Consider the following 23,935-nt stretch of genomic DNA (forward strand, 5'->3'; position numbering starts at 1 on the left):
AGAGAAAGTTTCTGGCTCATAAGGATGTCAAGCATGTCTAATTTTGGACATGATCCTTTAGATAAGTAGTGTTGATCAATATAATTTCTGTTCTACCTTACCTTAACAGGTACTTACTCTGTAAAGATTGCATATCAAAATGCTCAATAAAACTTACATCTTCACTGGGTCTGTCATTCCAAGCTATACAGCAGGATAAACCCTCTATTTTGGGAAACCCATGCTCTATCCACCCTGCCTCTCCCTTGCAATGATCCCTTATGGGATTTGGAGTATATTCAATTCTTATTTTTTTATGTTTTGGGTTGATTTCAAAAGGAATAGAGGGATAAAGATTCTTCAAAATATATGCTGGAGGTTACTGTGAAGTATTTGTGTATTACAGGAGATTGGTTTGCAGTGTTTAAGCATATGAATTTAACATTTTAAGACTATTTTCATTTATTTTAAATGCCAATTTTACAAGTCATTTTTGTTAGGAAATATCATATAATGAATTTCTATTAAATATTTTCATTTAAATGCTTTCATTTATTGCTTTATTTCTTTTTAAATTTATTCTAACATCTTGATTTCTCTTACTTTTCAGATGCAGCAACTGTTCCATGAAAATTATGAACACAATCGGAAGGGTTACATCCAAGACCTTCACAATAGCAAAATCCATGCAGCCATAACACTCCACCCCAACAAACGGCCAGCCTACCAATACAGGCTTCATAATTACATGCTCAGCCGCAAAATTTCTGAACTTCGCTACCGCACTATCCAGCTCCACCGGGAGAGTGCTTTGATGAGTAAGCTCAGTAATAGTGAAGTGAGCAAAGAGGACCAGCAGCTGGGAGTGATGCCTTCTTTCAACCACTTCCAGCCTCGGGATAGAGATGAAGTGATAGAATGGGAGTTCCTAATGGGAAAACTCCTTTATTCAGCATCTGAGAACCAGCCTCCTCGGCAGAACATCAACAGCATCCTCAGAACAGCACTGGATGACACTGTCCTACAGGTGATGGAGATGATCAATGAAAATGCCAAGAGTAGAGGACGGCTCATTGACTTCAAGGAAATTCAGTATGGCTACCGCAGGGTTGATCCCATGCATGGAGTGGAGTACATTTTGGATTTACTCCTCTTATATAAAAGACACAAGGGGAGGAAACTAACCGTGCCAGTGAGACGTCATGCCTATCTTCAACAGTTGTTCAGCAAGCCTTTCTTCAGAGAAACTGAAGAGCTAGATGTCAACAGTCTTGTGGAGAGTATTAACAGTGACACTCAGTCATTCTCCTTTATATCTAATTCCTTAAAGATACTGTCTTCTTTTCAGGGTGCCAAAGAAATGGAAGGGCACCATGAAAAGAAGATACACATTCTTGTTCCTCTTGTTGGAAGGTACGACATTTTCTTGAGATTCATGGACAACTTTGAAAAAACTTGTCTTATTCCAAAGCAGAATGTAAAGCTGGTCATCACCCTTTTCAGTAGGGATTCTGGCCAAGATTCCAACAAGCATATTGAGCTGATCAAAGAATATCAAAACAGGTACCCTAATGCAGAAATGACCTTGATCCCCATGAAGGGAGAGTTTTCCAGAGGTCTTGGTCTTGAAATGGCTTCTTCCCAGTTTGACAATGATACTTTGCTGCTATTTTGTGATGTTGACTTGATCTTCAGAGGAGACTTTCTCCAACGATGTAGAGACAATACTATTCAGGGACAACAGGTGTACTATCCCATCATCTTTAGCCAGTATGACCCAAAGGTAACCAATGGGGGAAATCCTCCCACTGATGATGACTTTGTCTTCTCAAAGAAGACAGGATTTTGGAGAGACTATGGGTATGGAATTACCTGTATTTATAAAAGTGATCTTCTGGGGGCAGGTGGATTTGATACCTCAATACAAGGCTGGGGACTGGAAGATGTAGATCTCTATAATAAAGTCATTCTATCTGGCTTAAGGCCTTTCAGAAGCCAAGAAGTGGGAGTGGTGCATATTTTCCACCCAGTTCATTGTGACCCTAACTTGGATCCTAAGCAGTATAAAATGTGCTTAGGATCCAAGGCAAGTACTTTTGCCTCAACCATGCAACTGGCTGAACTCTGGTTGGAAAAACATTTGGGTGTCAGGTATAATCGAACTCTCTCCTGACAATCCAGGCAACACATATTGCCTTTTTAAAGGGGAGTTTACCTCATTGTTGGTTGTTGTTATTTTTATTTTATTATTGTTATTTTTATTATTATAATTATTATTGTTATAATTTTATTTTGTTATCCTGGTCTTAAACTACTCTTGGTTGTCTTCCAAAGAGTGTTGACCTCAAGCAAGAAGAGTCTGCAGTTCACTGATATTTCAGATTTCTACTGAAGTCAATTATGTATACTTTTATCTATCTTTGTTTGAGATTGAGTTAAATCATGGCAATCAAATGACTTTTGAAGCTCATTCGTCATAAGAGACAGCTTAGAAGAATGTTCTCTTGGGGCTTAAAGATGCAATATCGACTTTTATTTTGTTTGTTAAATTCAATGTGATGCAAATATTTACTGGTGAAAGGTACCACAAAAGTGCTTTATGCTTCCTATGGGGAAGGGACTCTGTAACATAAACTTGAGTTTTGTAATTTATACAAGGACTTAAATATATAGACAATAATTTTCTTCATCTTTAGAATTTTTAACGTAAATGAACACTTATGATTGTATGTTTATTTTTTAAAAAAATGTTTTAAAAATTGAGGAGTTCTGTTCCACAGGCAACCGGTACTGGCTACCCTGGTCTTCTGACAATTATGTACTCCTCACAACTGTCTGCTATAAATGCGAACGAACTTTATTTTCTCAAGGAAATATGATTTAATTAAATATTCATGTACATTTTAGAAGCTTTATGAAACAATGTCCTTCATTTGCTGGCAAGAAGAGAAAATATGACAGAACCTGGTGATTTATAATAAAACACAGGTATAACAGTAATCTTTTTCAAAAACCCTGAAGAGGTTGTGTTGTTTCCTTTCAATCATACCCGATGTATTTCTTGGCAGTCATACTCATCAAAATGTGCTTGCTCCACAGACTTGAAAGAGTCCATAAGGGATTATGGGCATACTGTTTGTATTATTATGATTTAAATCCTGGCTGTCACAACTGATGAAAACGAGTAGTTTCTTTAGTTAAAACTTTACATTCCAGGAGAAACATTCTTCCTCAGTCTCTTCAGCTTTGTGATCAAACTCAACCAAGAACAGGTCAGAGACTGCCTTTAATTTGGGTTAATTTGTGTTTTCACAAAATGTGGCAGATTATACATACTGCTCAGAACTTTGATTTTCTTTTTTCACATAACAGGACTAAAATTTGCATCAAAGTTGACTTGAAGGTTGTTTTTGGAAATTGCTACCATTATTTGGAACTGAATGTCAGGAGGCCATAGAACATTTGCCTTAGTGATGAGTTTTGTACAGGGTAACAGTCTTTTAGTGAGGACATTTGGGGAGCCTCAAAAAAAAAATAACATTGCTTAATGTTGTGACAAATGTGATGACACTCTTCCTGACTATAACATATAATCTTAATAATGTCACATTCATTAGAAAGGAATTGATGGCACTTTTAGGCATTAAAAATCTTCTCAGGGCCAGCAATTCAGAATTGATCTCTGCTCTAACATTTTCTCAGCCTTCATAAACCTTTACGTTAATAGTTTATTTTCCTACATTATGTGGCTTACCTCTTTTAACAGTTTTTTTTTTTCCTGAATATATTAGCATGCAGTAAAGATAGTCATTTGGGAAGATCTACTGCAAACTAATAATTATTAATGATCTCATTAATGAAGAAAAAAAATGGCGGGCTGCTCTTTTCTTTACCTTAAGAGAGCTGAAAAACAGCCCGAGTCTTGAGGCAACTACCCAGGGATGAAGTGGCATTCCCCGTAATACTCGGGAAATTTTACCAATGAAACAAGGAAATGCAGAGAGGTCATCTGAACTTAATTTCATACCTGCATGCTGCCCTTAAACTAATGTAAGTGCATTTTTAAGTTATATTTTATAATTCTGCATTAAGCTTTCCTATCATTTTTTTTCAGGCACTGCAATATTTCCTGACTGAAAATTTATTGGAATTATACTAGTGAAATTGGGAGTGTTTTCCTGTCTTTGCAGTGTCTATTATTTAAAATCCCTGTAAGGCTGAAGGGTAATACAACATGAATCCAACCTGAAGCATCATATATGTATGTTCTTGCAGTCACCTTATTTAGATGCCTGTGAATGTTCTGTTGAAGTGTCACTCTAGTAATAATTCCATCTTATTATTGATCACCTTCTGTCCATTCACTACCATCCTGTGCATTTTACTTGCATTGTCTTTTTAAATGTAATTCTCACAACAGCTCTCAGAACATTGATATTATTTTCTTCATTTGACAGATACGGAAACTGAGGCCATGAATGATGAAGTAATGTGTCCCGAGTTCACACTCTTGGCATACTCTAGTTGAGATTTAAGCTAACTGTTATTTGAATCAGAAGCAACTGCCTTTCCACTCTAACCCAAGGCCTCTCCACTGTTTGGATACTGGAGAAGACAGTGGCAGCGGTCTAGCTGATTCCTTGAACATGTGTGATCCCCCATCCAGTTTATTCTGCTGTATGCTCATTCTGAGCTGTGCTCAATTGCCTGGTGTTTTACTCCATTAGAGCCTCTTTAGGCTTTTAATCTGTCTTCCACCACTTGGCTTGCTCCCTCTGTGTAGCAATGTTGTGGAGAAAGGTTTCTTCTATCTGCTTTCTCACAAGTCACTGGACTTCCGCCAGCACAACATACACTCTGCATTCCTGATGCCAGCGGCAGCCCTTATCTTAGTGGCTTCAGCCAGCTGAGTACAGAAGCTGTCCACAATTAGTACCACCATGTAATTGCTTGACTGTTTATATCATTTGACCCATACAGACTTGGCCTAAAGCAACTTTGCCAGAGCTGAGATATTTCTGAATCTAAGAGTTGAACCTATGGTGCCTTGTGACAGATGGGGAACTATAGGAATAAAATACCCAACTGTGTGGACCAATAGTCCAACCAAGAGAATAAATGCTCACTGGAAAGGTAAACTATAAAGCCCCACTGTTTTTAACATAAGGAAAGTGGAGCCCATCTATCTCCAGTCAGCAACCACATTTCTGGAATTTCACATGGTTGTATTTTCACATTAATCCTGGGCAGTTCCTTCTTCCAATAGGAGGACCCAAAAGATGAGGCTCCTTTCTAATGGCTCAGCTCACCAGGCCTGGTGAGGCCTCACCTAGGACAGAGTTAGGGAATGGCCGAAGCTAGACGTGGACCTAGAAAAAGACTGGTGTCTTCCCTCTTTACTTCTCTCTACCCAACAGAAAATATTTTTAAGAAGTTGAACTTAGCTGAATCTCAAAGAACCAGTAAAATAGCTGTAGCTCTTGGCCATACTGATGAAATTTATGTAGGAGAAAGAAGGCATCCACATGCTTGAATTCTGTGGCAGAGCTCCCTTTCTTTCCAAACTCCCCCATGCTGCTTTCTGAGTCACAGCAAGTCTCCTGCAAGCCCTGGGAACCTATGTTCTTACCCTAGTGATCTCTCTGAGAGGACACTGCTGATAATCTGGGGAATTGTGCACTTGAGCTCTCATTTGTGCTTGTTTATTGAAGGCATATCTCTTCAGGAAGTAGTCTGTGATTATGGAGATTACAAAGCACATGGGCAAAACAGCATCCTGAGGGACAGTAAAGATATCTATTATCATTTCATAGTGCTGCTGACTTGTCTGTTTTCCCATCTCCACTTTTATTAGCATCCTAATCATTGTCAAACATAGAGTACGTGCTGAGTCCAGAAGCCTTCTAGATCCTCAGTGTTTGAGCAGCAGCAACAGTAGAGGCAGACTGGGGGATCCAGAATAGATGCCAGTGCAGCTCTGCCTCCCTGTGCCCCCCAGCCTCGCTCAGGCGCCAGCTGCACTGCCAATGTAGCTTTGACAGATGGTGGGGATGATGAGACTTCCTTCAGTGGTGATTCATGCCCCCAGGCGGCGACACAGTCACATCTGCAGCAAGCAGCAAACCACCTGGCGCTGCACAAAGATGCCAGAATTTTCTAGTATTGCCTTCAATTTGACGTCCAATTGTCTGTTTCCCTCTACCTTTCTCATGTCAGAAGCTGCCAAGGGCTATGCCATATTTAGAATTCTCTTCCGTGAAGGATTTTATTTCATTCGATTTTGATCAATATGTATTAATGTCTGCAAGTTGATTTAAAAAGCAGAGATACTGGGTTTTTATTCTCCATCGAGCACAGGTATACACACTTGCTCTTCCATTACCAACTTCAGTCATTATAGGGTCAATTCTGATGGAATTGGTGGGTATAAGAATGGGAGGGTAAAAATTTATATAAAATGGACCTATTATATAAAAAGAGAGTCAACAGAAAAAAAAAAAAGAAAAAGTTTTTCTTTTCCTGCAATCCTTGCTCTAATCTGTAATGCTAACTAGTTAGCACATATTTATTGAGAATTTAAGAACAGTGCTCTCAGGTAGAACTCTTACAACTGAAATACGCATCACCTGAAAGCAAACCTTTTGCTACACTCAGGCCTCCTACAGAGCTGCTGTCCATTTCCTTATCAGATCTTTCCCAACTCCTATCCCCTAAATTCCCAGAAACATCACATGTCCTTATTTTATGCAAGTGGGGAGGATATGTATAGGCCGAACAGAATCCAAGATCTGTAGGTGAATTTCAAATACAGAAATAGGAACCTGCCTTGATTCTTATGTCTTGATTATGGGACCAGTTGTTCAACTTGACATCAAAGACAACTCAAGGCCAGAAGTTCATATAAAAGTGGAAATAAATACCACAGCATTAGGATTAATAGCATTCTGTAGATAATCTTTTAACTATTCCATCACTACAATCGGCCTCCAGTTTATTTCCCCTTCCCTCCCATAACCCATCGAAGTGGCTCCAAAGCCTCTTTCTAGAAGAAAAACCTTGATAGGTAGTTAAGTAAAATGTTAGAGGCATAATAACACGAAAATGGGGGAGGGAGAAACCAGTGCAGTGTGTATCCTTGAATTATTTTTTCACTTGCCTCCTAGTTTTCCTGCCATTCTAACATGCTGATAACCTACTTTGCTTTTTAATGTTTTGCTTTACTTTCTTTGCTGGTGGCTTCTTCCCTGTCTCCCCTACTTAGGAACTACTTGATATGAACTATATAAGCTTTAGACTACAGGTCTCTAGTATTGGTTTTGAGAAGTTACAATTGTATAAATCATGAGCTTGAAGGCTGAAGTTAACATACATGTTTCAGCTCTTTTTCAAGAGCAACCCTGGTCTATTTAAAGTCCACCAGAATTCATTTCTCCCCCTTGTTAGCCAATTGGAATTTCAAGGGCATGAATTTTACAAAGCCCCTTGCATATTTGGATTAGTAACTGAAAGAATTTGGAACTCTTTGATGCCCTCCAAGTACTTCCTATTTCTCAGTTAATCTCTCCAATATTAAATGCAGTTTGTGCTTTAATGCAAAAAGCATTGCATCAAAATATTTACTGAGCCAATTATTCATTCAGTTAAAAGAGATTTTATGAATAAATCTTAATATATACTTTCAAAACTTATTCTGCCTTTGCAAACTAAATTTATAATGAAATATATCAATTTGCATAAATCATCGTATTTTTCTGGTCATCCGTTGTTATATAGAATTTAAGAATATCAAATAATTACATGATTTATAGAGTTATCAATATGTTTCCCCAATATCAATAATATTCATATTTTCATTTTCTAAGAAGACAAGCAGAATTCTTCTAAGAAGGCGAAGACTCAGAGCTCAGAAGGGAAAGAAACTGTTACTGCTCACAATCACCCATCCTTTCTTTTACCCCTGACTCTTAGGCAGTGCAGTTGATTTAGAAAAGGGTCCCTTTGCCTCCAAACACTTCTGACATTTGTCACTTCATACAGGAAGCCATTTTTGATAAGGAAGGGGAAAAGTCAAAGTGATTTGACTTTTTATTATATAAAAATATAATAAACATTTTAATATTTATTATAAATAATAAATAATAATGACCTGTTATTATGACAGCAACCCAGTCTTGTTCATTTAGTGTTACTCTGCATTGCTACCTGGAAAACATCTCCTTTGAGTTTCATCAACTCTGAAGTAAGTACCATTCCCCATTTTACAGATGAGCCAAAAGGCTTCAGAGAGATTCATTTTGTAAATGTGGTTTTTTGAAAACTAGAAAGTGCTTTAGAAATGTCCAGATCCATCTTTGTTTTAAAATACTATTTAAAGATATTTAGTCTCCATTTGGATAAGATTCCACACTGACTTTTGAAGACCCAAGTTGTGGTTGGTTGAGTTAGGTTGTTATAAACTCCAAAAATAAACAAAATTTTGCTTATGTATGTATCTTCATTGTTACTTCTCTTCTTAAAACTCCAAGTTTTCCAAGCTTACTGAGAATAAAACCTAAACTCCTTACCTCGGCACCATGGCTGGCCCTGGTGCCCCACTCTCCTCCTGTCAGTCAGCTGTCTCCTCACTCACACCCTATTGCATTCTGTTCCCATCATACTGGCCTCTGCTCAGATTTTTTTTCTTTTTTTTTTTAGATTTCATTTATTTATTCATGAGAGACAGAGAGAGAGGCAGACACACAGGCAGAGGGAGAAGCAGGCTCCATGCAGGGAGCCCGACAGGGGACTCAATCCTGGGTCTCCAGGATCACACCCTGGGCTGCAGGTGGCGCTAAACCACTGAGCCACCCGGGGCTGCCCTCTGCTCAGATTTTTAAGCATGTCAAACTCACTCCCACACTTAGGCCTCTGCCCTGCTTGCCCCCTGAACTTGAACAACTTGTCTTTTGAGATCATCTCATGGCTTGTTCCCTTTTTGTACTTCAGGCTCACCACAACGGTCCTCTCTGGAAATTTCCTAACCACCAATCTTAAATAGTAATCTCCGCCATCCCCTCGAAGTTATTTTCCTTGACCTGTCTCTTTATCATCATCAGATAATCATTATTTCGAAAAAGCATTTCATATACCTTTGTCTGGTATATTCTGTTTGTGTGAATCTGGTATTTTCATGATTTCCTTTTTTATATATCTCTATCCTTATCTTCTTCCTCTCTAAATAATATGCTCCACGAGAGCAAGAGCCATCACTGTCTTGCTCAATACTATGCACCCAGGCTCTAGAAGAGGGCCTAGCTGAATTCATGCTCTGGCTCAGAGATCTCAGTGCTGAGAGCATGACCCTGACTTAGAGATCATTGCTTATATGAATTACTCAAGCTTCTCTCCATTTCCATCTTCTCTACCCCTATAATTACTCTTCATCCTTAATGAACCTTTTTCATTTATTTTAGCTCTGTGGGTTTCCACCTTCATTGTATTCAGTGTCATGCATCATTTTATCCCTTTTACTCCTCTGCCCATCCACCAGCAAATTTTTCATCTTTTAACATAAGCTGAATATTTGTTAAATACCTTGCAAAACAGGGCATTGGAGGGGGGGGCAGTGAGGTGGAATACCTTCCTCTTCATAATAATAGCAAAACACAAAAAAACCAACCCCAAGTTAAAAGAGTTTTTCAGGATATTGCAACGATACTATTATGGCGGTTCTTCCCTTTAAAAATTGTTTTTATTTCTACGGGCAACCTGGGTGGCTCAGTGGTTTAGCGCCGCCTTCAGTCCAGGCCATGATCCTGGAGACCCGGGATCGAGTCCCACGTCGGGCTCCCTGCGTGGAGCCTGCTTCTCCCTCTGCCTATGTCTCTGCCTCTGTCTCTCTCTCTCTCTCTCTCTGTGTGTGTGTCTCATGAATAAATAAATAAAATATTTTAAAAATAAAAATTCTTTTTATTTCCAGATTATGAAAGTAAACCATGTCTCAGGGTGTCACTGTACTATGACCTAATCCATGCTCTCAAATCTCTCCTCTGTTTGAAGTTTCAGATCAAAGACTGTGGTTTAAGAGGGTCTACACTTCTGTGCAATCTGAACAGCTCTGAGGTCCATCAGTGACCCCTGGGAACACAGGGGTCCACCTCATCAAGGGGTTTTGAGCAGATTTTGAGATTGATTGATCTGTGTTACCAAATCTTATAAGGTACAGAATTCCAGTGACTCCTCAAACAAAGATAACAGTGCTGATTAATTTACAAAGACATATTGGCTGGCCTCATTATTACCTTTTCAGTATTCAAAGCCTTTCTAGAAGCAAAATTCAGGAAAAAAGGTGTCTAGTAAGCACAGGTTTGGAGTTAATGGAAACAGATGATGACTTTAAGCCATGGAACTCTGGGGTATAAGCATCAAAGGACTAAAGCAAGAGCCTCCCTGGACCACAAGCCTTTATCTCACAAGGGTGGCTGTACTCACCCTTCCATGGGTATAGGAAATTGTAGACCATTCACAGTACACATTACTATTTTCCTTCTTCAGTCATAGTGGTGTTAGAATAAACTATCTAGTATCAGAGTGAAGGTATGGCCATTTTTTAGAGAGCAGAGTATTTTGGACTATTTCACCTTTGGAACTTATTAAATCATATTTTATAAAACAATATCGACAAGGGCAAACTAAAACCTTGCATTCTATGCAAAAGCAGTTATTTAAAAACTGCATTCTTATGAATGTGCATAAGTGACTAATGATCAGGCTAAAAAGACAAAAGAGAATAAAAAGAATCAGAAATTTGCAGTGCCTGAACTCGCTCCAATTATGCAGACTGTTTATTTTAACTGAACAACTTGAACTTTGTAAGTATATGGGTGCTCTGCAACTAAACTGGAGAAGCGGTACATGAAGGCAGCAACTTTTACGGTATTGGAAAAGTGACTAACCACAACTAATGACTAATGGCTAATTTATATGTTTTATCCATCACACATGTGAGTATAAATAAGACAGAATTGGGTTATACAAAAGGCGAACTATTTGAGGTCTAACTTTCACCTTGACCTTTAGTAACTCCAGATCACTTCTGGCTTCTTAACTGTAGGCAAGTAATTACCAAGCAGCTCAGGAAACTCTGGCAGTCTCCCTGAAATGATGGAGGTACTGTAAGAAATGCCACTTATTCTTGCTCCTATTCTAGCCTCCATGCAAACCATTATTCTTCCATCATGACAGCATGGCTTTGTGATGGATGTGTTAAATATGGTTAGATTACAGGTTATTTTATTTTGGCCTCATCATTACATTGACTCTGTGAGGTTTGGGGATGGGTCTGTGGTCCCAGAAACCACACAAGTTCAAACTATGTATTGGGACAAACTACTTCAGTGGTTTACTTCCATTCAAGTTTATCAAAACTAGTGAACACAAGGCCCTGTGCCAAGATTAGAGATGTGAAATTGGCAAAACCCACACCTCATCCCCAATAATCTTAGCCATTTCATGTAAGTAGGAGAAATCATTTTCCACTTCACTGGTGACCGTTTCTGCCCTTGAGATCTAATTGAGGTCCCGCACAGAGTATGGGGGTCTAGCTAAAATTGTATGCAATTTTATTTTTAAAATGTTTAATTTTTGTCTTTAATAATCTTTCCAACAAATACTACTGCCTTTTCCAACATATTTTATTTTTCAGAAATTATAGAAAAAGAATAAGAATAGAAACCTGATTAAGTAGACTCAGGGAGCTCCAAGCTCCAAACAGCTTTTACTACAGGGGTGGGGGATTTTACCCCATAGACCCCAGTCCTGTTAAGTTTTTACACCTATATTTATTTCGTGCTGGCAGAAGACACAAGGTATCTGGCTTAGAGAACATTCTGATTATTTACTTACAGGACATCTTGCATTGGTTTCCTATACTCCAGGCCCCGACAGGGCAATGCCATGAAAGCTAGATGTACCTGGTGTATGCAAGGGGCAGAGGTTAGTGTCACCAAAGATAAACTCTGAAATGATGGATCTCAGAGCTTTCATAGAATGCTTGGCAGGGTTTTCCATCCTACACTAAGGAGAAAGACAAAGCTTATCTTTCCTACAGAAACAAATTCTCTCTGAGGAAAAGTCTCTAGAACCATTGCCCTTGCAACCTAGACTCTTATTCCAGGGGCGATAAATCTGTAAATCTTTCTGAAGTATCTCAATTTAACTTCCATGGTGTGTGTGCCATTCTTTCATCCTTTGACTCTGGGTGCTGACATGTCTGCTCGGAAAGCTCTGACCACAAAGAAACATGACAATATTCACGAAACAGTGTCTCCTGAAACTCCAGGGTACTCACTTGTAAGATCACCTCTTAGTGATGTGACAGCATATAATGTGACATGGCAGTGTCTGGAGCCATCAACTGGTTTTCTATTGAGGTCCCAAAATAACCATACCTTCCCCCAGTCCCTGTTTCAAAATGCTTCATCTTCTGTTAGTCCTTGATGACCAGGGTGAATGAGCTTCTCCCCTTCTCATTCTTTTACCTGTCAATAATTATGAAATTAGATTTTTGAAGCCCCACTTTTATATTGATTCAGAAAACTAAAAGAAGCAATAAAATACTTTTTAAAAAAGGTAAAAATCGAAAGTGACCTTAATGTTTTTGTCTAGAAAACTTATAAACTTTCTCTGGAAGAAAATAATGCTCACTTGTAACAGGTATCCTTCTCTCATGGTTTACTTCGCATTCACTGGGAATTTTATTGTCTATGCAGAAATGTGACTTTTTTAATGTTAAATGTCTATGCTTATGAGTAAAACAGCACAAAACAATTTCATCCCAAATGAATGTTTAGATATTAAAGGCTTATTTTCAATTGGAATGAAATTTCAGCATCAGATTTTTATCTAACTTATCTTTCAAATGAAAGGTTTTATCCTGCGGAGATTAATGCATCTGCTAATGACAGAAGCATTTGTCATTTTTATGAACTTGACATCCTCTTCTCTCATCAATTCTAAACCAGGTCAAAAAGGCACAAACTGTTCTGCAGAAATTTTTAGGTAGTTAGAAATGTTGACACTTTATCATTGCTTGGGCGAAAATTAAAGAAAGGTGTGAAGAATAACAATTTTTAGTTACTGCTATTATTTCTGTAATCAAAAGGTGCTTTTTAGTTTAACATTCTCTGGGACATGCAAATTTCTGGCCTTGATAATTTAATAATTATTTTGTTATTTATCCAAATGCTCTACTGAAGCTCAAATAGAAGGCAAGATTGACCTTAGAAATATATCTGAAGTTTTCAGTAGATTCTCATTTGTTCTGATTAACTATTGCTACATAACCAACTACTCCCAACAGCTCTTGTGGCTTAGAGCAAACATTTTTTATTGTTACTGATTTTGCTGACCGGGAATACAGGAAGGGCTCAGCAAATACCCATGGCATCTGCTGGGATGGCTGTGGCTGGAGGGTCCACATTCAAGATGGTGTCTTCACAGACATGTCTGGAGCTGTGCTGCTCTTGGCTCTCTCTCGCCACGTGGTGTCCCATCCTCCAGAGCCCTCTTCATGAGGCTAGTGCTTCTTAAAGTGCAGTTGCTGCAGGATTGCTAGCTTCTTATGAGGCAGTTCGGGGGTCCAAGAACAAGTGTTCCGAGAGACCAAGGTAGAGTCTGGAAAGCTTCCTATAACCTCACTTTAGAAATCTGCCACATTCTGATTGTTGATCAAACAAGTCACTTAGGAGGGGGAATTCTGTGCTTCCTCTCAGTGGAACTAATTATAAAGAGGGGTGCCTGGGTGGCCGGTTAAGCATCTGCCTTCAGCTCAAATGATTCCAGGGTGCTAGGATCGAGCCCCGCATCAGGCTCCCCGATCACCAGGAAGCCTGCTTCTCCCTCTCCCTCTGCCTGCTACTCCGCCTGCTTGTGCTCTCTCTGTGTCAAATAAATAAATAAAATCTTTTCTTAAAAAAAAAAAAGAAATAGTTATAAAGAACACGTGGCCCTTCTAAGTCTATGATACACTCAATATGCTTAGAAATTTGCTTCATCTTCTTCCTCTCCTAAAAACTGGAGATTAGAGTTAAGGCAAGAAACGTTGACTCTTTTTCAAAGCCCAAAATTTCAATCTCAATATCAGACAAATTGAAACAAACAAAATGATATACTGAACAATAATGAAAAGGGTCAAGAGTTGAGTTTTTTTTTCCTCAAGAAGAAGGGAGGTATATTCATTGAAAGTAAGTTTAAAAAGCACTTTACAGAACACCTTTTATAAAGTTGCCTGTCAGTCTCTCACAGAGACAAAGGATTGCTAGCAGGCTGCAAATGACATGATTGGAGGATGTGTCAATCAAGAGTTTTGATTAAACAAAGCGTTCAGCATGGGAAACTTAAATCTCAGAAGAGCATGTTTACTTGGTTGCTTTACCTCTCTAGCAATTTTCAAGTGCTCTAAATAACTTGGCACTTTCTCACAGGTAAATCTAGCATTTTAACCAGTAGTTCATACAATAACCTAAAAAATAAAATCTTTTTACATAAAGGAATGATAGATCTAATTAATACATGTTTAAAATTATCTTGCAACTGAACAATATCATTTATACTCCAGTAGACAATACATATATGTTTTTTATAAATCTATTAATTTTTCACCATATGATTGATTCCTTGCAATCTGTCACTCTCTTCTGTACCCTGTTTGGTGTTCTGTTTGTTTTTTATCATCAGAACATATTTGATTTATACACATTTCAATACTCATGGAAATTTTTAACTTTCAATAATGAGATTTTAGAAATTATTTTTCTTTCTCTTTTCCATTGTAGTAAATCATCATCATCATCATCTTTTTTTTCTTTGTCATTGATGAATGGCTGCAAATAGCTGCTTGTTGCTCTGAAAATGATAAATAAATAACTGTTGCTAAATCTTTATTTCTCAGTATTCTCCCTTTATGCAGATGCTGGCTCTCCTGCTCTTCATAGTGTACATTGATTTAAAAAATGTTTCTGATAATTTTAGATACCTGTGTTCTCTGACTTTCCCCCCACTTTTTCTATTAATTTTAGACTATTAAATAGTTATTCATGCTATAAATGGTTTTGATGTGCCTACTTTACTCCTCTCACCAAGGCACTAATTTCTGGTCAGAGTTGATGAAAATAGAGCTGTTGCCCATAAAGAACTCATCATAGTCTAGTCAAGGACGAAGAAGAGCAAAAACCATTCATTGCAAAACACACAAAATGCCATGGTGGAGGAATGCATTGGAGATTCAACAGAGTCTGCAAATTTTCCTTGTGGACAAAAGAGAGTGGGCAGGGATTATCATCTCCAAAAAAGGCCAAATAAAGACCTTTACTGTCATACTAAGGACTTTGGAATTTATTCTGTAAACAAGGGTTAGATAATGACAAGAACAAACATGCACTTAGAATTTTTTTCATAACCAAATGTTAAAGCCTATGACCTTTATCTTCAATTTTGTGAAAATTTTCAACACTTTGTTTATAAAATTGTCTATCCATGCATGCATATATGTGTATGAAGTGTTCTCCCTTCCCTAGATCTTTCCATCTGAATGCATTTGCTTCCTTGCCTATCTTTCCTCACTTTTTAGAATAAATCCTCAAATATTTTATTATGAAAGAATTCTCCATTTGTTATTTATGACCTTCTTTGAAATAGATAACATGGGCTATGTTTAAGCGATACTTACATCTGAAAAGGATACAGGTTGAGATTACACTACAAATAACAAAAATAATAAATGTATTATATCTACTCATTTTCTAGCACTCTACTAATTATAGATACTTTCTCATTTTGCTCTATAATATTCTTACAAGGTAGGTATTATGATTATCTGTATTTTACAAATGAGCACACAGAAACTCAGAGGCTAAGTTACCTGGCCCAGATCCCATGGCCAGGAGATGGAGCCTCAAGGATTCTATTATAGGCACCAAGATTTTAGAGTATATAAACTATTTCAAATATGAGACCTCCCCCCCAAAAAAATTATGGTATGAGTAGCTGCTTAATATATGTTATCCTATATTCTGATCATTTCTAAGCAGATAATATTAACTATTTTGTTATTAGTTTTTTTTTATTTAGCCATGTAATCCTGAAAATTTCAAAAATCTCATTTTGCTCTAATAGCTAATGTTAAACTGTGCCCTCTTTTTATTTATTGCAATATAATTTGAATTCAGTAAAATGCACAAGTCTTAGTGTACAACTTGATGAATTTTTACATAGGTGCACACATACTAACTCCACCCAGATTAAAACAAATACCTTTTCTCCAGTAGCTTCCTCCTAATACTTTCTAGTAAATAGCTAACTGCATCCAGAAGTAACCATCTTTTTTTTAATTTAAATTTGATTTGCCAACAAAGTATAATACCGAGTGTTCATCTCATCATGTGCCCTCCTTAATGCCTGTCATCCAGTTACCCCATTTCCTCACCCACCTCCCCTTCTGCAACCCTTTGTTTCTAGAGTTAGGAGTCAGTCTCTGATGGTTTGTCTTCCTTTGTAATTTTTCCTTATCTTAAAACTCCATCACCATAAATTAGCTTTGTTCCCTTTCTGAATTTCATATAAACACAAATGTATAGTAGGTACATTTTTGAGTCCTGTGTCTTTCACTTGGTGTAGTATTTTTGTGATTTATCCATGTAGTTACATAGAGCAGTAATTTTGTTCTCTTCTGTATAGTATCCTATTGCCAGAATATATCACAACTTTTAATCAGTTGTACCATATAAGTGGATGTTTGAATTGTTCTCAGTTTGGAGCTATTATGAATAAATTTTTTTTGTGTATCATGCCCCTGTTTCCCACGGCCATGTATCCAAAGAATAAAATTGCTAGAACATAGGTATATGTTTAATCTTATGAGTATGTGCAAAGGGTTGTTCAGAGTGATTTACTATTTCACTTACACTCCTACCAGTTATGTGTGAGAACTGTTGTTCTTTACAACATCTCCAGTATATATGTCTTTCTAATTTTAGTTTTTCTGATTTGATTTTGGTTTTAACTTCGTTTTACTGATCTATCACTGGATCATGATGTAAAGAGCAGATTGAGCATTGCAAGAAAAACAACCCATTAGAATTTTTACTTCAGTTATTGAAGATCTAAACTGTCCCTTAGTTCTATTTTAGAATTTGTTTTTTCTCTTGAAGTGTCCCATCTCTTCGCAAATTACACCCATCTTTTCCTTTAAATTATTTAACATATTGTTAACAATTGTATTCAAGTTCTTGTCTGCTAATGGCAGGAACTGGCCTATTTGCAAGGCCCTTCTATTGACTCTTTCTCTTGATTCTGAGGCACACTTTCCTCTTTCTTCATAAGATTGTAATGTATTTTATTGTATTCTGAGAATTATGTATAAAAGAATATTGGAGACTGAATATGTATGTATGTTTTTTATTTCTCGGAGAGGCAAGCCCTTTTCTTTGTCCAACAGCTTGGTTCAGGGCTGTTCATTCAGATTCATCCCAGGATATGTTGGGCTGGAAGTAGGTTGAAGCTGTAAATAGATTGTATTCACCATGATTAACTCAAGCCCCATTTCCCTGAGGTGCCATCTCTTTGATATATTCACTATTTGCGTAGGGACAGGACTGGCAGAAATTTTAGATATTTTTAGTTCACCTTTAGATTCGACTCTAGATGGGCTGCAGAATCCAATTACCTTGATGATGCAGTATGTGATTTCTTTCTGTTCATCAGTTCCTCCTTTAATTTTGTTTTCTGGGCAAAACCCTAGGATCGAGGAGAATTAATGACTCAGTTGCTTGTCCTTATATTTGACTCTCTTGCAGATACAGTCTGTCCTGTTCTCAAAAACCCAAATGATTTCCTCTTCCTCAGGCAAAGCTTCTTCACTGTCCATTGCATCCCCACCTGTACTCAGACCAGGCACTGTTCTCTAACTATGAATACTAATATGACTCTGTTTACCTGTAAAAGGTTTGCTTTATTCTGAAATTCTGTCCATCACTACTTCTTTGCCAATTACAACAATCTGTTGATGGTAGAAAAATAGACCGATTTAAGTAACTCAGTCACGTCTACTTTAGAATTCAATCACTTTGGGTAAATATCCAATCCAATTCAGGTCCTCACTTCTTCTTTCTCATTCTTATTCCTTGGATATATACCTAGCATTTGATGTGCCATTTGCCGTCATGGCACTAGGAAATAGTTCTCCTCATATCCTCATAACTTTTGGGTTTTGGTTTTGGCTTCTCTTGAGGAGCAGCATCTTAAGTGACCCCTATCACCCCAAGTTACCAGATAATGCTAATGATTTGCAGACATCAGATCCTTATAATTTGTATCTTCTTTGCCCTCCTTATTCTCCCTTAGACATATCTCTTTTCCCCTTGAGGCTCTTGTCTAGTGCTTTCCATCATTGCTGTGGGGTATAAAGGGCTACAGGAATCTGCCCTCTGGACCATGCACCTAGATCACTCACTCAGCCATTGCCTGGGTACTGTTTAGATGCATATGCTTCTGAGACATAAGAAACCTTCTTAGAGTACACAAAGTGAAGAATAACTCTATCCATTCTCAGATTCACCTAAACCTATGTGGAATTTCTTTCAACCTGGCTCTGGGGATCTCAATCCATTGGAGAACAGAAGATGAGATTTCACATTTGCATCTCTGCTTTTTATTCTACTTTTTTCATATCTTTCTCTCCAAAATACCCCCTCTTCCCTTTATAATTCAACAAAAGTCTCCCTGCTTCACACTGGCAAAAAAACTGTTCTCAAATTATTATCTGGAATCTTTTTTTTATCTGGAATCTTTTCTTATTTTTTGGTTTATGTTATTAACCCAAATTTAGTTTTCTTGGCTTTCAAGATGAGGAGTCAATCGTGGAATTCAAGAAAGTCTTTTCTCTAGCTCTTGAAGAGTTTTTAAGATGATCATTTCTGTTAAGAGCTTAATTACCTTCTTTTTTCTACCTATATTTGCCTTTCACATTAATCAATGGATATACAAGGCTATTCTGCTACCTGAATCCTGGGGTCAGTTAATGATGCAAAGAAACATGAAAATGCGATTTATAAAACTTCATTATATATAGAGGTGCCTGGGTGACTGGGTCAGTTAGGCAACTGACTCTTGACTTCAACTCTGGTCATGATCTCATGGATCACAGGTTCAAGCCCCACATGGGGGGGCTCAGTGGAGAGTCTGCATGGAGATTCTCTCCTTCTGCCGCTTTCTCCACAGGCAGGAGTGTGTGAGCCCTCTCTGTTTCTCTCTCCAAAATAAAATAAACCTGTAAGAAAAATGAAACTTCATTGAATTACCTCTATTAGAGAAGTTTCTGACAGGAAAGAGATGGTCAAAGTGGAGAAATGAAGTTTTTTTGTTTTTTGTTTTGTTTTTGTTTTTTGGGGCAGGGGGAGAGAGACAGACAGACAAGATGTAGGCACACAAGTGCCAGAGGAGTAGAGGAAGAGAGAGAATCCTTAGCAGGCTCCATGTCCACCATGGAACTCCACTCAGAGCTCCATCTCACGACCCTGTGATCACAATCTGAGCCTAAATCAAGAGTCAGACACTTAACCAATTGAGCCAACCAGGTGCCCCATAAATGAAAAAAACTTTAAGGAAGGAACCATTTACTAGGTATGGACATGATTGAGGGAAGCCCATTAGAGGTGAAGGAAATAGGAATTACCATCTTTAGGGATCCCTGGGTGGCGCAGCGGTTTAGCGCCTGCCTTTGGCCTAGGGCGCGATCCTGGAGAACCGGGATCGAATCCCACGTCGGGCTCCCGGTGCATGGAGCCTGCTTCTCCCTCTGCTTATGTCTCTGCCTCTCTCTCTCTCTCTCTGTGACTATCATAAATAAATAAAAAATTAAAAAAATAAAAAATAAATAAAAAATAAATAAATAACTTTAAAAAAAAAGGAATTACCATCTTTAGGTAAAGGATAAAATAACTGGTTTTAAAGAAGAGAAAGCAGCTATGTCCTTTTATATAGCTATAGGAAATAAATAATTGTGTTCTTAAACCATAAGTACTTAATAGAGCTAGAAAGCAGTCTTCAAACTATGGGCATCATATTAAGATTTTAAAAGAGTATGAACATATGAAAAATATTAAGTGATTTATTTCAAGATGCTCAAGTTCTGGGGCAACCCAGGTGGCTCAGAGGTTTAGCACTGCCTTCAGTCCAGGTCATGATCCTGGAGACCTGGGATCGAGTCCCATGTCAGGCTTCCTGCATGAAGCCTGCTTCTCCCTCTCTCTACCTGTGTCTCTGCCCTCTCTCTCTCTCTCTGTGTCTCTCATGAATAAATAAATAAATAAAATCTTAAAAAAAAAAAAAAAAAGATGCTCAAGTTCTCCAGATTTGATGTGCCTGAGAAAATGCCTTCTTTTAAGTCCTCAAAGAAGATAAGATTCAAGGTATTAGGACCTGTGTTGGAATATTCTAAATTGCAATATATTGTGTAGTGGGGCAGAGTGAATGATGCCAATTTCCATTTAAAGATCTTGTCACTTCTCTTATCAGCTTTTCTAAAAATGTATTATCCTGGGGGAGAGAATTGGTGAGAAGCAGCTGTGGCCTTAGGTAGAGGAACACAGCAATTGACAAAGCAGGGCCTGGCACAGAGGAAGCTGGAGGAATAAATATTCCCATCTTTATTTCCTGATACTGCTCATTGCTATTGACTGAAACCTTCCAAAGGCCAGAGGACAAGTAGTATAATTGATGCAGTGTTTAAAAATAAGCTTTTGGGGAAAAGAGGCAGGAGAAAAGAGTAGAGTCCTAGGAGGCAAAGGGAGAACATTTGGTAAATATACCACTCCATTATTTTCCAAATTCCTTCTCAACTACTTTTAATGTAAATTAAGGGCAGTGTAATTCCTGATTTATTGTGTATATAATTTTCCCTTTCCATAATTTTTTCCTCACACAATTCCTTTTTTTAAGGAAGTGAGGTAGAAAATGAACTCAGTCTACATATTATTCTACCTATATATCAAGTGACTAAATTGTCTTTGAACTTTTTTCTTTCCTTCTTTGTCTTCCTGAGCAGTCACTATTCATTCTCTGAAATGCTATCAGTAATTATTGCATGGGTTTTAAAATATTGAATGAATGAATAGATGAATGAGAAAAAGAACTTCTTGCAAGCTACAGTCAGTCTTGCCAGGTCAACCACATTTCCTTCCTTTATAGTCTTCCTTTATTCTCTTAAAGAACCACATTTTAACCTCTACAAATACTTATTCCTCTGCATTATAATCATTGCTTTCCGTGTCTTTCCTCCACTACATTTTGAACCCTGGAAAGCAAAGACAGTGTTTTATTTATTTCTTGGGATTTTGCAGAGGACCTAGTACACAGTAGGTACTCACTAAAAGCTTATTGAAGTAATTAATTTGTTCCTTGTCTTCATGAGGAATATTTTACCCCTAATCATTTATAGAGTATAGCCTTTTTATATCTGCTCCAATGATCAACATCCAAATTGTTAACAACATATCCGTATCCAACTATTCACTTCTCCACTCCCAACATTACTCCGCTCTTTTGTGTGCTGTGTATTCTAAATGTTTTATATTTATTTCACTTAATCCTCAGCACAACTTTATGAGGTATATACTATAGTATTCTCATTTTTATAGTTAAATATGAAGGCTAAAAACCTAGCAGATCCATCCCTCAGTTATTAAGTAGTTGAACTGGTATTCTCTGTCTCTATAGCTCAGTCTTTTTTTTTTTTTTTTTTGAGATTTTATTTATTTATTCATGAGAGACACATAGAGAGAGCCAGAGACATAGGCAGAGGGAGAAGCAGGCTCCCTGCGGGGAGCCTGTTGCAAGACTGGATCCCAAGATTGCGGAATCACGACCTGAGCCAAAGGCAGATATTCAACCACTGAGCCACTCAGGTGCCTCTAGAGCTCACAGTATTTACCACTATGTGACACTACCTCCTATATTTCCTTATCACTCTGGAGGCACACGTCGTCAGATAGACAAATGCACCAGCCTAGGTATTTTCTTCCCATTTTTACAGCTCTTACTGTTGTCTCAGATGCTTGTTCTTGTCTTACATCTTTTGTGTAGTTTGCAGAAAAGTTCCAGTGAAGACTGATTGCGGCCACTTTTGTAGTCCCCGTTTCAGACCGTATTGCAGGGGGATCCTTTACACGGGACAATATCAAGTTGGCTTGGCCATACCAAGGCTCCACCGACCTGGAATGCCCCAAAGTCTAAGACCCGCGGGAAAGGTCCATTCCGTGCATACCCATGCCCTGAAGTTCAGGGAAGCTGAGATCTAGAACAGTTGAAGGGTAGTGAGGCATCAACCTCGTTCTAGCTCCTAGCCTACCTAATATCAGCTGTTCCTCATGAAGGCAGCGCTGGTGCGAATTCAAAAGTCTTGCCAGGGTAGAGTGGGAAGGGCTGGCCCGGAACCTCCAATAAGAAACACTCAGGGGGATCCCTGGGTGGTGCAGCGGTTTAGCGCCTGCCTTTGGCCCAGGGCACGATCCTGGAGTCCCGGGATCGAGTCCCACGTCGGGCTCCCGGTGCATGGAGCCTGCTTCTCCCTCTGCCTGTGTCTCTGCCTCTCTCTCTCTCTCTCTCTCTGTGTGCCTATCATAAATAAAAAAAAAAAAGAAACACTCAGGAAGCCCGGTTGCTGGCGAGGCTGCGAGGGGGCGGGGCCGCCGGAGTGTGATTATGCATATGCTAATGTGCATCGCTGGGGCGCCGTTCTCTGCAGAGTCCTCACCTGAGGGGGTTCAGAGGAGTCTGGATTCTGATTCATTTCTGCAACTCTTGAGGCTAACCAGGCATCTGCCATGGTCTCCACCCCCACCTGCACAGACTTTTATTCATTTTGAAGCCAGATCCTGGGACACTGCCGCCTTCATTGGTGAGGCCCATGGGTCTCCGAATGAGAGACACCTGGGAGTCCTGCTTGGGCAGAAGCCCAGGACCGGGTCACCAGCATGACCAAATAGGATGAACTGCCCTCTTCTTTGCATTCCCAGTATCCGATTCTATTGCGAGAGGGAACCCTCACCCAGAATGGTAGTCAGGTGGTTTGGACTGGCTCTGACCCCACAGTCTCGGAGCTCCCGTGGGCCCAGCCCCGCTGACACACTGCATACCCCGCATGCGCGTGCAGTTGGACGGTGAGCGCCTCTCCCGCCGTTGCACCACCGTCTCTTCCTCAGTATATACATCTATGGCCACATGTCAAGATACCTGGGACAGAGCTGACTGAGCAAATAAATAGTTAAGGCTGATTTGCCGGTCGGTAAATACGCGCAATATGATAGCACTAGCCAGAAATGATCTTGCAGTAAGTATCTCAGGGGTGTCCCTGGACTATAGTAAGGAAGTGATGACATCCTGTTGGCTATGTCTTCAGAAGCTATATCTGGAGGGCCAGGAAAAAAAAAGAAAAGTATGACTATACTCATGATTAGTGGCTGAAGTTTGGATGGAGCGGTCAGATAATTAGAAGGAGCAGTCTTTGAGGAGTAGGAACAAGATTTGACTCTGTTTTAGGTATGGTTTGTCTCTGAATGGGCTCAGAGTATAAGAATACATGTGTCCTGTCTGAATAGTCATCAAAGGCACTCTTTGCAGAAAGGCTTTCAATAATCAGGTGGAGAGTATGACACATGTTTTTGATGTCTGTGTGATTCTTTCCAGTTATCCTTAGTGCTTTGTTTGCTCAATGGTTTCATGAGATAAGTGGCCACAGTGGCAAAGGTGGGATTTCTACCTATTGTTGACAACCTGGGCTTTCCCTCAGCAAAGTTCAGCTGGGTAACCCCACTGCCAAGTGCCTCATCTACTAACCAGAGACAAAAACTGACCCTCTTTCCTCAAGTTAGGATGGGTAGGGTCCAAAAGGAACCATGTCCACATGTATGGGGCAGAAATTCCC

At 38.8% G+C, this 23,935-nt stretch overlaps 1 protein-coding gene across 1 annotated transcript in view; it reads left to right on the forward strand.

Annotated features, from left to right (window-relative positions):
* Nucleotides 1-2,999, forward strand: part of CHSY3 (chondroitin sulfate synthase 3) — a 267,680-nt gene extending 264,681 nt beyond the window's left edge. The window contains exon 3 of the mRNA XM_038552066.1: nt 590-2,999. Within this exon, the coding sequence (XP_038407994.1) occupies nt 590-2,152 (1,563 nt within the window). The 3' untranslated portion in view covers nt 2,153-2,999. The remainder of the gene's footprint in view (nt 1-589) is intronic.
* Nucleotides 3,000-23,935: the final 20,936 nt, after the last annotated feature.

Source organism: Canis lupus, chromosome 11 (genome assembly GCF_011100685.1).
Source record: "Canis lupus familiaris isolate Mischka breed German Shepherd chromosome 11, alternate assembly UU_Cfam_GSD_1.0, whole genome shotgun sequence".
In the NCBI taxonomy this organism is placed as follows: domain Eukaryota; kingdom Metazoa; phylum Chordata; class Mammalia; order Carnivora; family Canidae; genus Canis; species Canis lupus.